This window comes from Apodemus sylvaticus, chromosome 21 (assembly GCF_947179515.1).
Source record: "Apodemus sylvaticus chromosome 21, mApoSyl1.1, whole genome shotgun sequence".
Classification (NCBI taxonomy): Eukaryota; Metazoa; Chordata; class Mammalia; order Rodentia; family Muridae; genus Apodemus; species Apodemus sylvaticus.
Genome location: NC_067492.1, coordinates 62,147,523 through 62,163,772, shown reverse-complemented (window position 1 = coordinate 62,163,772; position 16,250 = coordinate 62,147,523). Strand labels below are relative to the sequence as shown.

General features: G+C 34.1%; 1 protein-coding gene across 3 annotated transcripts; it reads right to left on the bottom strand.

Annotated features, from left to right (window-relative positions):
• Nucleotides 1–387: 387 nt before the first annotated feature.
• Nucleotides 388–14,259, bottom strand: LOC127671695 (vomeronasal type-2 receptor 116-like). 3 transcript variants are annotated; one of them, XM_052166584.1, is made up of 6 exons: nt 14,054–14,259; nt 7,502–7,784; nt 6,119–6,922; nt 5,071–5,295; nt 3,668–3,791; nt 388–1,295 (listed from the first exon to the last, which is right to left on the bottom strand). In XM_052166584.1, the coding sequence occupies exons 1-6, from the start codon at nt 14,257–14,259 to the stop codon at nt 388–390; spliced, it is 2,550 nt and encodes an 849-aa protein (XP_052022544.1). The 3 variants fall into 3 exon arrangements, with proteins under 3 accessions (XP_052022544.1, XP_052022545.1, XP_052022547.1); XM_052166585.1 differs by having other exon boundaries at nt 388–1,292; XM_052166587.1 differs by lacking the exon at nt 3,668–3,791 and having other exon boundaries at nt 388–1,292; nt 5,067–5,295.
• Between the last annotated feature and the right edge of the window lie 1,991 nt (nt 14,260–16,250).

Below are 16,250 nucleotides of genomic sequence, written 5' to 3'. Positions count from 1 at the left end.
TGCATGTGGAATAATGTTGATTACTGGCTTCATGTCATTGTTCTCTGCAATCCTCTTTCTTATAACACCAGGAATACCTAGAGGGGGTACTTTCCACAGTCAGTAGCATCATATTATATTAATCCTTAATTAAGTACATGACTTACACCCAAAACCACAGGAAAAAAACAATGGGAGTCACTCCTCAATAGAGATTCCTAGTTCTCAGTACATTCAGGATTATGTACTTATGAATGTAACCATTTTCCTCCAAACTTTATTAATTGGTATCACAATGGACAATGCTGTCCTATTTGTAAGTTCAAATTTGTTTATGATTAAATTCTACTTTGCTTAATGCAAAGAAAAATGGTGAGAATCATCTAACATTTTCAAACTATGAAAGTTTCAATGACACAATTTTTCCTTGTACTTCCGTATGAAATTTGAATCTGGTCTAACTACAATAACATAACACTTCGGGACAAAGATACAACCTAGCAACCCTGCACTAGAGGCCAAGATGGAGAGGACCTCCACAACCACCATGACCTTTCCCCTGGCGCTATGGTAGACAGGAAGGAAGGTGATCCAGACACTGCAGAACACCAGCATGCTGAAAGTTAGGAACTTGGCTTCATTGAATCTATCAGGAAGGTTCCTAGCTAGGAAAGCCATTGTGAAGCTCCCCAGAGCCAAGGAACCCAAATATCCCAGGACAACATGGAAGGCAATGACAGAGCCTTTGTTGCAAATAATGACAGTCTTTCCATGTTCAGATTGCATATCTCTGTCAATAAAGGGAGGAGATGTTACCAACCAGATGCCACAGAGAACAACTTGGATTAGGGTACAAATGGGAATGACCAAGTTAGGTGCCCCCGATGTCAATATCCCTCTCATTCTTCTCCCTGGAGTAGTGAGCTTGAAAGCCATGACCACAGTTATTGTTTTGGCCAATACTGTAGAAACAGCCACAGTAAAAAATACTCCAAATGTGATCTGCTGCAGGGTGCAGGTGGTCTGGTTGGGATGTCCAATGAAGAGCAATGAGCAGAGAAAACTGAAGACTAGAGAAATGAGCAGGATGTAACTGAGAATGAGATTATTGGCCTTCACAATAGGAGTATCTTTGTACTTTACAAAAGTGAAGAGTACTACAATTGTGAAGGCCGAGAAAGATAGAGCAGCGGAACCTAGAGCCATTCCCAGTGGATCTTCATAAGCCAGAAATGACACAGCTCTTTGGAGGCAGTGGGTTTGCTCCAAGTTAGCATACTTATCATCTGGGCACCTCACACAATGTTCCATATCTGCTGGTGAAAAAATAAGCCCTCATAAGATATCATAATTATGTAGTTAATGGTTTTGTATTTGTATTATTCAAAGTATATATCAATAAATAATTTGATATTGAGCATCTACCCATTCCTTATTGCTGTCAGGATCACTGATTCAATATTGCTTTCAATTAACCTATGTTTTGTGGTGAAACTAAGACCTTTATAGAGTATTGAACAGATAAATAAATACTCATTAAGCAAAAAATAAAGAAAATGTGAAAAATAATTATATGCATAGTCTGAGATTATTTAATTCATCAAACCATAAAATCACTAATCACAGAAAAGTGTTGTGTGCAGCTTATGAAATGTATTACATACTTTGCTTGGTTTTGGGTTGTACCCTTTTCCTGTATCTCCACATAAAAACCAGAACATACAATTTCTCATGCAAGAACTGTTTCTCAAGAGGCTGGAAAGATGGCTCAGTGGTTAGGAACACCGACTGCTCTTCTGAAGGTCCTGAGTTTAAATCCCAGCAACCACAGGCTAGCTCACAACCTTCTGTAATGAGATCTGATGCCTTCTTCTGGGGTGTCTGAAGACAGCAACAGTGTACTTACATATAATAAATAAATCTTTAAAAAATTCTTAAAAAATGCTCAACTTCACTAGTCATCAGGGAAATGCAAATCAAAACAACCCTGAGATTTCACCTTACACCAGTCAGAATGGCTAAGATTAAAAACTCAGGAGACAGCAGATGTTGGTGAGGATGTGGAGAAAGAGGTACACTCCTCCACTGCTGGTGGGGTTGCAAATTAATACAACCACTCTGGAAATCAGTCTGGCAGTCCCTCAGAAAACTGGGCATGTCACTTCCAAAAGATCCTGCTATACCACTCCTGGGCATATACCCAGAGGATTCCCCAACATATAATAAGGATATATGCCCCACTTTGTTCATAGCAGCCCTATTTATAATAGCCAGAAGCTGGAAAGAACCCAGGTATCCTTCAACAAAAGAATGGATGCAGAAAATGTGGTATATATACACAATGGAGTACTATTCAGCCATTAGAAACAATGAATTCATGAAATTCTTAGGCAAATGGATGGAGCTGGAGAACATCATACTAAGTGAGGTAACCCAGTCTCAAAAGATCAATCATGGTATGCACTCACTAATAAGTGGATATTAACCTGGAAATCTGGAATACGCAAAACATAATCCACACATCAAATGAGGTATGAGAAGAAAGGGGGAGTGGCCCCTGTTCTGAAAAGACTCAGTGTAGCAGTATAAGACAACACCAGAACACGGAAGTGGGAAGGGATGGGTGGGAGAACAGAGGGAGGTAAGGAGGCTTATGTGACTTTCAGGGAGTGGAAGACCAGAAAAGGGGAAATCATTTGAAATGTAAATAAAAAATATATCGAATAATAAATAAAAAAATTAAATTAAAAAAAAGAATGTCTGTAAAAAATAAAAATAAAAATAAATAAAGCAACTGATGGACTAGAAAAAAAAGAACTGTTTCTCTAAAGGAACATTTTCATTCTTGAAGCTGTATGCCTCATAGTCATGTGCATGTTTCTCTCATTTTGGTACAATCTCATTCATCCCAACTATACATTACTAGCAATATGGCACGAAGATAATAGATATTCATATTCATCCCTCTTTCATTGGATAGGCAGTGATTGATATTGATTGATGCACTATTGCATCCCTTCTTGCATTCTTGAAATCTTCACTCAATTTCTAAATGTTTGACAGAAAAAGATTAATCCTTTAATCCATCTACGCTCTTTTATTTTTGGATATTTGAGGCAGGGTTTCTCTGTATAGCCCTGGTTATCCTGAAACTCACTCTGTAGGGCAGGCTGACCTTGAACTCAGAAATCCTCCTGCCCATGCTGGGATCAAATGCATATGCCACTACTGCCTGACACTCATCTAAGCTCTTAAATTATAATTCATTTAACAACAACTGTTACCCTGAGCATCTGGTCTTGTCAGGCACAAAGTTGTGTGATGGAGAGAAAGATTATGGACTGTTCATTTAGTAAAGTTTCTTTGTACACAGAATCAAAGAAAAATAAACACATTCTTAGACTATGCCTAACATTTTCTTTAAAGATTATTACACATTTATGTCCACCTAAATGTTTTCTTCATAATATAAAATTAGTTATCAGCATATTGTGAGAGAAATGTATTGTTTCTAGAAGATATTATGGGTTATTTGCTAGGTCTAAAAGAAGTTGATATTATTTAACTGATTAAGTTCTATAAAAAGGAGATTTTAGGACTTCAGCTTACATCTAGGCCATATCATATTTCTAGGTTGGAATGAGGAGCTATTCAAATTCAGCAATTTTTTCTGCATGCAAGATTGTACCTGTTTCATTGGAAACCTCATTTTCTGGGCACTGAACACAATCAAAGCAGCAGTCCGCTGTTTCTTTAAGATGAATTTTCCTAAATCCAGCAGTACATGGCTCACTACACAAGGATGAGGGAACCTGAAACAATAAAAAAATATTACATAAAATGTGTGTGTGTTTGTGTATGTGTGTGTGTGTAGTTCATTTATAAATAATATGTATAATGACACATAGATTAATATGTGGGGCATTAACAGTTGTGACTATAAATATTCCTCTATTAACCATTATTTCTTAACAATTTCATGCACATTATTATTTGTATTTCCTTGCAATGCACCAAATGTTTCACAATATTTTCTACATCTTGTAATAGTATATATGCAACTTTTAGAGTGTAGCAATTTAAAACTTTTCTTCCTTATCTAATTTATCTAACAGGAATGCTTATGTGGCATCAGATTTTTCTTATGATTTATAAATAAAAATATCAGAATACGGAAGTGTGTGGAGAAAAAATGGCAGAGTGTATCAAGGAAGATTTGATTGATGAATATGAACAAAAATGACATATAAGACTGTCCTAAAGTTAATGAAGTTTAAAACAAAACCTTGAATATCCTATCCCTTCCCCCATCTCCCCTGTCTTTATGAGACTCCTGCCTCATCACTCTAGCATCCCTGTATACTGTGGCATTGAGTCTCCACAAGACCTAGGTGCTCACCCCCCCCCAATGTCAGCTAAGGCAATACCCCAGAGAAGAGAGGAAAGCAGGGAGTGGGATATCATGTGAAATGTAAGTAAATAAAATAACAAAAATACATAAATAAAAAGAAAACCTTGAATATGAAGAAAGATTTCTGTTAATGAATATATGCTATACTTAATTAAGTTATAAATAGGTTCTCACAGAATAAGAAAATTTCATGGTATACATATAGTTACACATTTTTCATTATGTATGTGTATATATATATATATATATATATATATATACATATATATATTTATATATATGTATATATATATATATGCACACACATATATGTATATAAATTATGTATATTTATATATATGTATATATGTGTATATATAAATAATATACATATAATTCAATTTGTTACAAATTTATATACATATATATACATAATTTATATATATACATATATATACATATAAATTACATATATAATATCTTCCTGTAGTGTGTGGTGAATAGGCTTATGGGTGCAACTGAACATGAAATTCAGAAGCCGTTGATCTCTATGATGAGATTTTAATGGAGTTGAAAGGGAACAGATTTTGGTGCTTGTAACAGAAAAGAAACTGGTCTTAACCACAGACATATTATTTCAGTACTTCATATTTAAAAAATATAAATATCTTGAAAACAACTAAAATTTGTGGTATACATACCGAAGATCCTCCTGTAGTCCACTCCACGTTTTCAAATATGTGCAGTTGTTGCATCTGTGGGAAACAAGGAATATAGCTTCCTATTTTTACTTTTAATCCAAAGCCTTGTGGAAAATTCCAAATGACGAAAATGTCATATGCTGCACATTGATTTTCCCTATGGTTCATGTTCACCAGTTCTCCAACAGGGTTAGTAAACACCCTGGTCTTCAGCAAGGAAGACACCTAAATGAGATCTATCATTAGATGGTTATGTATACGTATCAATAAAGGGTAAGCAAAACTGAGATTTTCCCCTAATTTCTTAATGACATTCACAAAACACAGCTGCACTGAAGCAATCCCGTGTAGTAAAATACAATATACCTCATTGATATCTGAAAATGTATATACTTCATAATGTTCAATGGTAAAATGTGCTAGAAAAAATAATTAGCATATAGCAAGTAACCTTGTTTGTGTGTGAATGTGTGTGTTCATGTAAATAAAAAATACCTTTTTAAAAATATAGTCATGAATGAGCAAATCAAGACGAATCCTCAATGTGTGTGAAATTAATGAATGGCTGTTGATCTTTCATGTATAGACAGTCAACATATATGAGGTAAACAGAAACTTAATTAAATATACAGTCTTATTCATATGTGGTTTTGTAAATCATTGTTAATTTAAATGAGATATTATTAGTTACAGGACATGTACTGATTCTTTAGAAATTAGTTTTTAGAAAAAACATTCTAGTCTAGTCATCACCTAAGGCTTTTATTATAAAAAACTCTTGGGTCTTTTTTTAACATTTGATTTCATTTGTTGAAATGTTGAGATATGTTTTCACAAAAGTCACTGATATCATAAAAATATTATTTCCTATTAAATGTTTTCCTTGTGCCTGATATTCATCCAAGTGAAAGATTAATTAGGGAGTTTTGCAGTGTAGAAGTCTTTCCACTGAGAGAATAATCTCTAACAAATGTACATGTGTTTCTCTGGGTCCATTTCAAAAATCATATTGGTATATCTAAACAGCATGAAATGTAAGAAACTTAACCTGCTGACAGTCAGTAGATAATCCTCTGTATTCTGCTAGATTCTGAGATTCTACTTGTTGAAGAATGAGTTCATGGTAGGTGTGGGCCACAGCATACACAGCATTATACAAATTGTAACCTTCTTCACTCAGGCCCATGTCAAATTGGTGCAATGCCGTCCATTCCAGTGTGCTGTTGAATTTAAAATATTCCATTTTGTTGGTGTTCTTAGAGATTGAACAATTAAAATAATTCCACCCCAGTATAGAATCAGAAATGTTTACTGGGTATTTGTCAGTGTCCAAAGATTGAGTAAAATTCCTAAATTTGGTGATCTCACCTCCTTGGTGTGCAAAAGTGACAGTCCCATGGAAGAAATCAAGGCTGAATTTCTTTTTATTTATGATAACATCCCATTGTGAAGTTGTGATCCAGATTCCCTGAACACCTAAATATTCCCACCTTCTAAAGCTGACTTCTAAAGTAGAGTTCATTTCACCATAAATGATAACAATCTTTGCTGAAGAGGTCATAATTTGATTATCATATATCATAGCCTTTGTCATGTATATCTGCATGGTTTCTGGGATCATATTCACAAAAGCTAAGCAGATCCCATGCCTTTGCATTTCTTCTCTTAAATCAGAGAGAAACTGAATGCCCTGGTCATCATCTGAGATGACCAGTCCTATCCAAGTCCATCTAAAATGAAGCAGCAAGGAGACCATGCCATGGGACAAATGTGTGTCCTTGCTGGCTACCTGATGGACATAGGGCAACTGGTCATGGTTACTTAGGTTAGGATTAAATGGTCCAAAGAAAACCTAAAGGATGTAGAAGAGAGAATGAAATATTCACATGAGGAATATGATTATTAGAATATTTGGGATCATATACAAAAAAAATTTGCTCACCTTACCAAACTCCTATTATGGATAGTATGATTATACTCTAAGTATCATGTATTATTCCTTTTAGATTCTAGACTATTTATGACAAGTCTGAATTTTCTAGAACACAGTTTTCTCTGTCCAGTACATTAATGACATGATTATTTAATTCCTTAATTTACACATTTATATCTATGAATTTATCTATCTTTCTATCTTTTGTTCTTTCTATCTATCGATCTGTCTGTCTGTCAATATATTGTGATATGCATATACAGTAATACATATATTGATATATATATATGTTGATATACAGTGATATATATATATATATATATATATATATATATATATATATATATATTCTCTCTCTCTCTCTTTGTGTGTGTGTGTGTGTGTGTGTGTGTGTGTGTGTAGCAGGAAACTAATAAATTCATGCTGTGAAAGTTTTCTTGTTGATCCATTTAAATGGAATTTAATGTTGTTAATGCATCCATTGTCACGCATTCTTACCTTTGGTTTCTTAGAAGTAATTGCCAGTTTAAAGGATGTTTTCCATGATGGGCCTGTAAGGTGTACATAACAAATTTGATATTTTTCACAGATATAATTAATAAAATTCACATTATTTTTTTGTTGTGAATATGCTCTATCCAGAACTCCCAATGTATCTTTACATAGGTCAACAACAATGGAGAACATCAAAGACATATTGGGTAAAATATAAGGATTCTTGTTGATCTCATCAGTTGCAAAAAGCATTACGAGAAAAAATTCATATCTTCTTGCTGGTATTCTAAAACAAGGCATAGTGATGAATAAGGGAGATGTTTGAAAGAAAAAATTTCAAATGCAGTAAAGTTTGTACTATGAGACATGGTAAATTTCTAACTAAATGTCTTGAAATAAGCTGCTGAATGCAATTTAAGAATTCCTAGACATAGGGCACTATTATATGCATGATACGATAAGATATAATATGATACGATATGACAAATTTTGTATTTGCGTAAATTGATACAGAGTTTGATCTATCTCTTAATGCCATCCTTGAACTATATTGCAGTCCTACTGAATAAGACATTATAATATAATATTGGAGATATAATTCCACAGATACATTTTAAAAATGTTTTCTTAATCCATTTATAAAATATACAATATATTCTCCTTATTTTTTATTATTTAAAACCATTTTATGCATCAAACATCTTAATAAAATTGTTTATTTTGAGAAGCAAATAATACTTCAAAAACAGGGTTCAACTTTTACATTTGTATCTTTTCATACACTGAAAATATCATTAATGCATACTTAATAATATCCATACATGAGGATCATTCATCTATGTAGAGACTTAAATTGTTTCAAAACATAATATCAATAATATCAATACACGATATTATTTAGGGATTAAGTATACAAAAGAGGACAAAATATTAAAAACTGAACCATTAAGAAATATATTGTTACCTTCTCAAAATTGACGACAAATTGGACAAACTTCAATAGATACAAGGACATTGAATTTATCCCATGTGTTCTATGTTACTACCTCAGAATAAGGCTGATATTCAATAACAACAAAAATAACAGAAATCTGACATATATATATATATATATAAACTGAACAAATTATCTTCTCAATAATAGCTTAACCAATTGGAAAAATAAAGAATGAAATGAAAGATTCTTTATAATTCAAGGAAAATAACGAATAGCCTTTCTAAATTATGGAACACAATGAAAGCAATGCTAATAGACAATCTCATAGCTGTGAGTGCCTCCCCAGAAAAAGTAAATAGATCATACACTATTAGCTCAACAACCCATCTGAAAGCTGTAGATCAAAAATAAGCAACCATCAAGGGAACTAGACAGCAGGAAAAAGTCAAGGTCAGGGCTGAAATCAACCAATTAGAAAGAGAAAGAACTACGCAATGAATCAACAAAGCTAGGATCTGGTTCTCTGACAAAATCAACGAGATACATAAACACTTAGCCAGACTAATCAAAGGGCACAGAGACAGTATCCAAATTAACAAAATCAGGAATGAAAAGGGAAACATAACAATAGAAACTGAGGAAATTAAAAAAAATCAGATTCCACTAGAAATGTGTATATTCAACAAAACTAGAAAAAGTGGATTAAATTGATAATTTTCTAGATAGCATGTACCAAAGTTAAGTCAGGGTTAGGTAAACCATGTAAAGAGTCCACCACTCCCTAAGGAAATAGAAGCACTCATTATAAGCCCCCTAATCACAAAGAAGCCAAGGGTCAGATGGTTTTAGGGCAGAATTCTATCAGACCTTCAAAGAAGTACTATGACCAAAGATTTTCACCGCATTCCATGAAATAGAAACCAAAGGAACACTTCCCATCACATTCTATGAAGCCACACTTGTGAACAGTAGTGAAGTTACACTGATACCCATACTACAAAAAAGGTGTAACAAATAAAGAAATAAACGGACCAATTAACCTTATGAATATCTATACAAAGTAATGCAATAAAATTCCCACAAACTGAATCCAATAACACATCAAAAAGGTTATCCAACAAAAACAAGTAGACTCAATCACAGAGATGCAGTGATGGTTCAATATGGGAATCCATCAATGTAAATCACAATATAAACAAACTTTTATAAAAAGCAAACAATACGATCATATTATTACATCCTGAGAAACATTTGACAAAATCCAATACCCCTTCATGGTAAAAGTCTTGGAAAGATGAGAAATTCAAGGTCCATACCCAAACATAGTAAAAAGCAATATACAGCAAACGAGCAGCCAACAGCAAACTAAATAGAAACTTAAAGCCACCCCATTAAAATCATTGACTAGACAAGGTTGCCTACCCTCTCCTGATCTATTCAATATAGTACTTGAAATTCTAGCTAGAGGAATTAGTTAAGCAAAGGTGGTCATTTGTTTCCCAATTTGGAAGGAAGAAGTCAAACTACCACTATTTGTAGATGATGTGATAATATATTTAAGTGATGCCAAAGTTCCACCAAAGAAATACTAAAGCTGATAAATAACTTCAGGAAAGGGTCTTGATATAAAATTAACTCAAACAAATCAGTAGCCTTCCTCTACACACAGTATAAAAAGGCTGAGTAAGAAATAAGAAAACAACACCCTTCATAATAGTCACATATAATATAAAATGACTTGGTGTCTTCTTAACAATAAAAGTACATCTGAGGGAATCATCATCTCTGACTTCACATTGTATTACAGAGAAATACTGATAAAATCTGTATGATATTGGTAAAAAGACAGGTAGATAGATTAATGCAACAGAACTGAAGTCCAAAAAAATGAACACGTACACCTATGGTCACTTCATCTTTGATAAAGGAGGTAAAATCATCCAGTGGAAAAAAGACAGCATTTTCAAGATATGGTGCTCGTTCAGTTGGTGGTCAGTATGAAGATGACTGCAAATCGATTCCTTCTTATCTTCCTGTACAAACCCAAGTCCAAGTGGATCAAGAACCTATACATAAAACCAGATACACTGAATCTAATGGAAGAGAAAGTGGGGAAGAGCCTCGAACACATAGTCACAGAGAGAAATTTTCTGAAAAGAACATCATTGACTTATGTTCTAAGATCACCAATAGACAAATAGACCTCATAAAACTGCAAAGTTTCTGTAAGGCAGATGACCCTGTTAACAGAACAAAACAGCAGCCACCAGAGTTGAAAAAGATCTTTACCAATCCTACATGAGATAGAGGGTCAATATCCAATACATACAAACAACTCAAGAAGATAAACTCCAGAGAACCAGATAACCCTAATAAAACTGGGTACAGACCTAAATTAATAATTCTTAATGAAGGAATATCAAATGGCCAAGAAGCATCTAAAAAAATCAACATCCTTAGTTATCATTGAAATGCAAATCTAATCATCCATCAGAATCCACTTCACACCAGTCAGAAAGACTAAGAACATAAACTCAGATGACAGCAGATACAGTGGAGGGTGTGGAGAAAGAGGAACACTCCTCCATTGCTGGTGGCATTACAAGCTGGTGCAACCTTTCTAGAAAATATTCTGGCAGTTCCCCTGAAAATTGAACATAGTACAACCTGAGGACACAGCAATTCCAATCCCAGGCATACACCTAAAAAATTCTTCAACATATAGCAAGGACACATGCTTCACTAAGTTTATACCAGTCATATTTATAATAGCCAAAGCTGGAAAGAACCCAGAAGTCCCTCAGCAGAGGAATGGATACAGAAAATTATTTACATTTACACAATGGGGTACTACACATGTATAAAAGCAGTGACTTTTTGAAATTTGCAAGAGAAATGGATGTAACTAGAAAATATCATTCTGAGTGAGATATCCCAGTCACAAAAGTACACACATGGTATTCACTCACTGATAAGTGGCTATTAGATCAATAATTCAGAATACCCAAGATACAATTCACAGACCAAACAAAGCCACAGGAGAAGAAATACCAAACTGTGGATGCTTCAGTCTTCTGGAAGGGGACACAAAATACTTATGAGAGACAAAGTGTGGAGCAGAGACTGAAGGAAAGGCTATTGAGAATCTGCCCTGGGTATCCATCCCATATAAAGTCATCAGACCCAAACACTATTATGGATGCCAAGAAGTGCTTGCTGAAATGAACCTGATATAACTCTCCTGAGAGGCTCTGCCAGAGCCTGACAAACACAGAGATGAATGCTCATAGGCAGTTATTGGATTGAGCAAGTGTTCCCCAATGGAAGAATTAGAGAAAGGACTGAAGGAGCTGAAGTGGTTTGCAATCCCATAGAAAGAACAGCAGTATCAACCACCAGAACCCCTAGAGCTCCCAGGCACTAAACAACCAAAGAAAGAGTACATATGGAGGGAATCTTGACTCTGATTGCATATGAAGCAGATAATGTCCTTGTAGGGCATCAATGGGAACAGAGGTCCTTAGTCCGGTGGAGGCTTGATACACCACTGTGATGCCAGTGCACTGAGGTAGCTGTGGATGGTTATGGGCTAGAATACCCTCATAAGTATGGGGAAGGAGGGATGAGATTGGGAGTTTCTGGAGAGGAAGCAGGAAAAGGGATAAAATTTGAAACACAAAGAAAATATCCAATGAAAGAAAAGATATATTTATATATATTTGAGAGCCTTTATATGATAAAAACTGGCATTGTGTATTTTTAAAATGCATTATATACCTAAGTATATTGTCTAACCATCAGTATATTGAAAAATAATTATTTGTGTTACAAGGAAAAATTATTTTATCTGTATGAATATGTTACAAATTTTACAATAGAATAAATATTTTGAAGTTAAACATTGAAATAATGCTAAGTTCATGCACAGTGAGAAAAAACTAACAATATTTTCATGATATTTGTAGACCATTATATTAGTATTTTCAAATGTTAATATTCATCCAAGAGAATTATTATTTTGAAATATTTTCATTTAAATTATTTATCCATTTCAAAGTACACAAAATGCTATAATATACCAGATACCCAGATTTTTATCCTTTGGGCTCTTTTTATCCACTAATTTAATGTTAACTTTTAGTATGTTGTTACTATGTCAGTTTGTTAAAAACCTATCAGATTTCTCTTAACACCTCAGTGTTCCTTAGTTTTTGAGATCCTTTAAGTGATGTCTGAGCACAGAGATCTTCTCTCCGTAAGAAATTTGTTCATCTGCCCCTACAGCAGTTCATCTGTTATTATTAGCTATTACCTTTCATCAGGATTAAATACACCAAACATGCTCTTTTGACGAAATATGAATTTTCAAATGAGTGTCTGCAGCTAAGTTTTTTTTTCTTTCTAAACGTGAAAAGTGTATTCACACAGTTCATGAATTTGTAATTTTAAACCTTATTATGGCCTATGAAAGTATCAGCAATGAAAATTTTCACTACTTTTCCAATGAGGTGTGGAAAAATACAGAAAACATCAGAAATGAATTTCATACGAACCTAACACAGAAGAATAATAAGGTGAATCAACCATCACTATCAAAGTGTACAGTGTATTGTAGCTACCAATTGAAAAACTTATTCTTTAAATCCCAAAGACATGAACATTGAATAAGAGATGTGATGAGCATCAGAGACAGAAAAGCACAGGAAATCTTAGTTCATGAAATAAAGAAGCCCCAAACACATTGATTAGCTAATAGGTGAGTTATTTGAACACATCTCCCTCATTATCTACAGGCACATATGGGGACATCTCATTCTTAGGATCTCAGACACCAAGGACATCTTCTTATACAAAAGGAGTACATTTATTCTCCTAGATTTCCTCTAACATTATATTTGTTCATTCAATATTTAATAGAAATACTGCCCATCTATCTGATACTGAAAATAAGCTTAATCTATGTCTGGGTTTTTTCATAATTGGACCAAAATACTATTCTTTTAACAGAATATGAAGCCTCACAGTCTTTTACCATATTCAGTGTCAAACACAGAATTGCAGCATGGGTTCAATGACTATTTTACAAAGGAAAATATATGCATTTTCACAAGTACCCATGCAATGTTATACACCTAATCATGTATAGTAGACCTATACATGCACAAATATTTCAATGAAAGAATATATGCCCAACTATTGGAGACCAAAATTAGATAACATTTTTATGAAGGCATTTAGATGAATACTCATATGAGAATTGTGGGCAGACAATTGAATAGAGAAAGTGATGCAGTCTTTCCATATTGAACTCTTGTTCAATGTGGGAATTGTGGATTCAAAGCTGGTGAAAAGGCATCTTTCAACATATGATATCAACAAAGATTCAACAGACAGAATCCAGACTCATTTTGCAGCATTGTGAACTGGAGCACAATGAATTAAAGCTAAGCTAAAGTGTGACACATTTGACAGTACTAAAATAGTGATTGGTGCAATAATTAATTTTCTGTGGTTCCTAAACTCAGAGGGAAGGAACAGGACCGAACCCCAGTTTGTATACACAGCTAAATATTTCTAATTAATGTCATTGATTCAGAAAAATAAAGTTAATGGCTTACCTAAAATTCAAAATATCAGTATAAAAATAGTCTTCAACAGGTTCCTCTGTTGTAAAAAGGAAAAAACCACAGTCACTTCTCAAATCTCCATAATTATCTTCTGTATTCTTTATCCTCCAAAAGCAAATTGGTTCAATCAAACAGCACCAGATGAGAGAAAACTTCAGGAGCAAAAAGGAAATAGTGAAAGCACAAATATTCTTCATGTCTGCTAGGATCTAGGATGCAGTTGTGAAATCAGTTTCCTATGCAGACAAACATCACACACATATACATTTACACCCATGGGTCTTTTTAAAATCTACTGCTCTCTAGAAGTCCGCTTAATTATATGCAACAGTTCCCATCAACTTGTCCTATGTCATTCTCCCTGGATACATTGAGAAATTTCTGGCCTCAAGCTCTACATCTGAGGTCTGAAAACTTTTGCTCAAAACCTTTCTGAAAATATGTTTTGGAGATCATTTCTCCAACCTCAGGTGCCCTGATGTCATTCATATTTCTGAAAACTTGTTTTGGAGATCATTTTCTCCATCCTCAGGTGCCATGATTTCATTCATATGCATGGCATAATTCCCAAGGACAATCTTCTCCTGGGCAGCTTGGGCCAGAATATGTGTCAACTGCCGTATGTACGAACACAATGGATTTCAACAGAACTTCCATAGACAAGAGTTTAGAAGGTCATAAAAGTTCCATATCATGCATACTTTGAGAAGAATAATGGGACATTATGTCTTCCACTCCCTAGTGTAGGGAAGTGCAGTCTCACTTGAAACACTGCACCAGGAGTTGAACATTCTCTCTCTTGTTCATATACTATTGTATGTTAGTTATGTTTACAATATCTTCAAACTTCCTCTGACTCCTGTCATGTGGAGAACATGTCATGCAAAATCCAAAAATGCCTGGATTTATGAAGATTTAACACCCATCCTGTCCAATATCAGTACCTGTGCATACATTCATTGAGTTATTATGCTAATCTTTTCCCTCATAATCAGTCCCTGGCAGTCAGTGCCATTTGATGAAACATTTCTTTGTTGATATTTGTTCACACCTCATTAAGAAGTTTGAGAACAATTTTTGTGTGTTTTCCTCAAAGAAATGAAAGATTCAACACGCCATTTCTGAGAGAGAATTGTATTGGTAATGCGTGTGTATACCTTATATTTTTCATCCATGTCTAGTTGGTATTTGTTTTGAAACAGTGCTGTCTTGCAGCTACACATATGTATTTCTGTCATGCTAACTTATGTAACTTGGTTAGATTAAAATAAGTGACACAGATGAAGCATTGAATTTGATTTAATTTTTTGAACTACATCATTTTTGGCCCATAATATACACACTGAATTGAGTGGAATCTTTAAGTCCATTTTCCGAATCGTTTCAATGTCACTGGCTTATAATAAAATCTTTCTATGGAGTTTATTGTACCATCTCAGCTACTATGAATAAAAATTTGTTTCATACTTTGTTTGAATTATGACTGTCAATTTGAATATTTTTAGTAGTTTTGTAGACCTTGGGAAAATTGGGAAATTTTTGAGCTTTGATATTGTGATATTCCATATTTTTGTATACAGGGTGGTAATATCATGTCAAATGAATTGGGACTGTGCATGGAAGCTGACTCTTCACTCTATTGTGACTATGTAAATGCCATCCTTGGCTGTGTCATACTTTTGAAAATCATTTGGTGCACATGAGTATTGGACTTGGATACATACCATACTAATTATAGTCAGACTACTGGTCAAACATAAAGGTCTTTCAAAGAAAATTGCATTTGATTTTGCCAAGATTGATAGGTGAGACTCCATGTGGTTTTCTGCAGAGAAATTCTCCATGTCCTTTGAACACGAATAGTATTTCTTGAAATTGCTTTTCATCTGCTTTAAGCTCATGTTATTGAATTGACATGGTGGAAAGAAGGCACACCACACACCACTGTACCCTTCCTGAGTATCAAGGGAGTGTTTTATTGTTATTTGTTTGTTTGTTTGTTTTCATTTTCCTTTAAGTTATACATTGGGATTGAAGTCTTAAGATATTCCATACAGTACTTTATGAGTATATAAAAGAAACTATTCTTCTTTGTCTCACAAATAATATTTCATAGCGTCTTCTCGGTTTGTTGTCCTTTTATTTCTTGTTCAAATCAGATATCTGATACCATGTTGTGCTATGTGGA

Coding starts and splice junctions, on each gene's coding strand:
- LOC127671695 (XM_052166584.1), bottom strand. CDS start 14,259: ATGAAGAATATTTGTGCTTTCACTATTTCCTTTTTGCTCCTGAAGTTT. Junction 7,785..14,053: donor ACTGATATTTTGAATTTTAG/GTAAGCCATTAA, acceptor GCCTTGTTTTAG/AATACCAGCAAGAAGATATG. Junction 5,296..6,118: donor TATCTACTGACTGTCAGCAG/GTTAAGTTTCTT, acceptor GATCTCATTTAG/GTGTCTTCCTTGCTGAAGAC.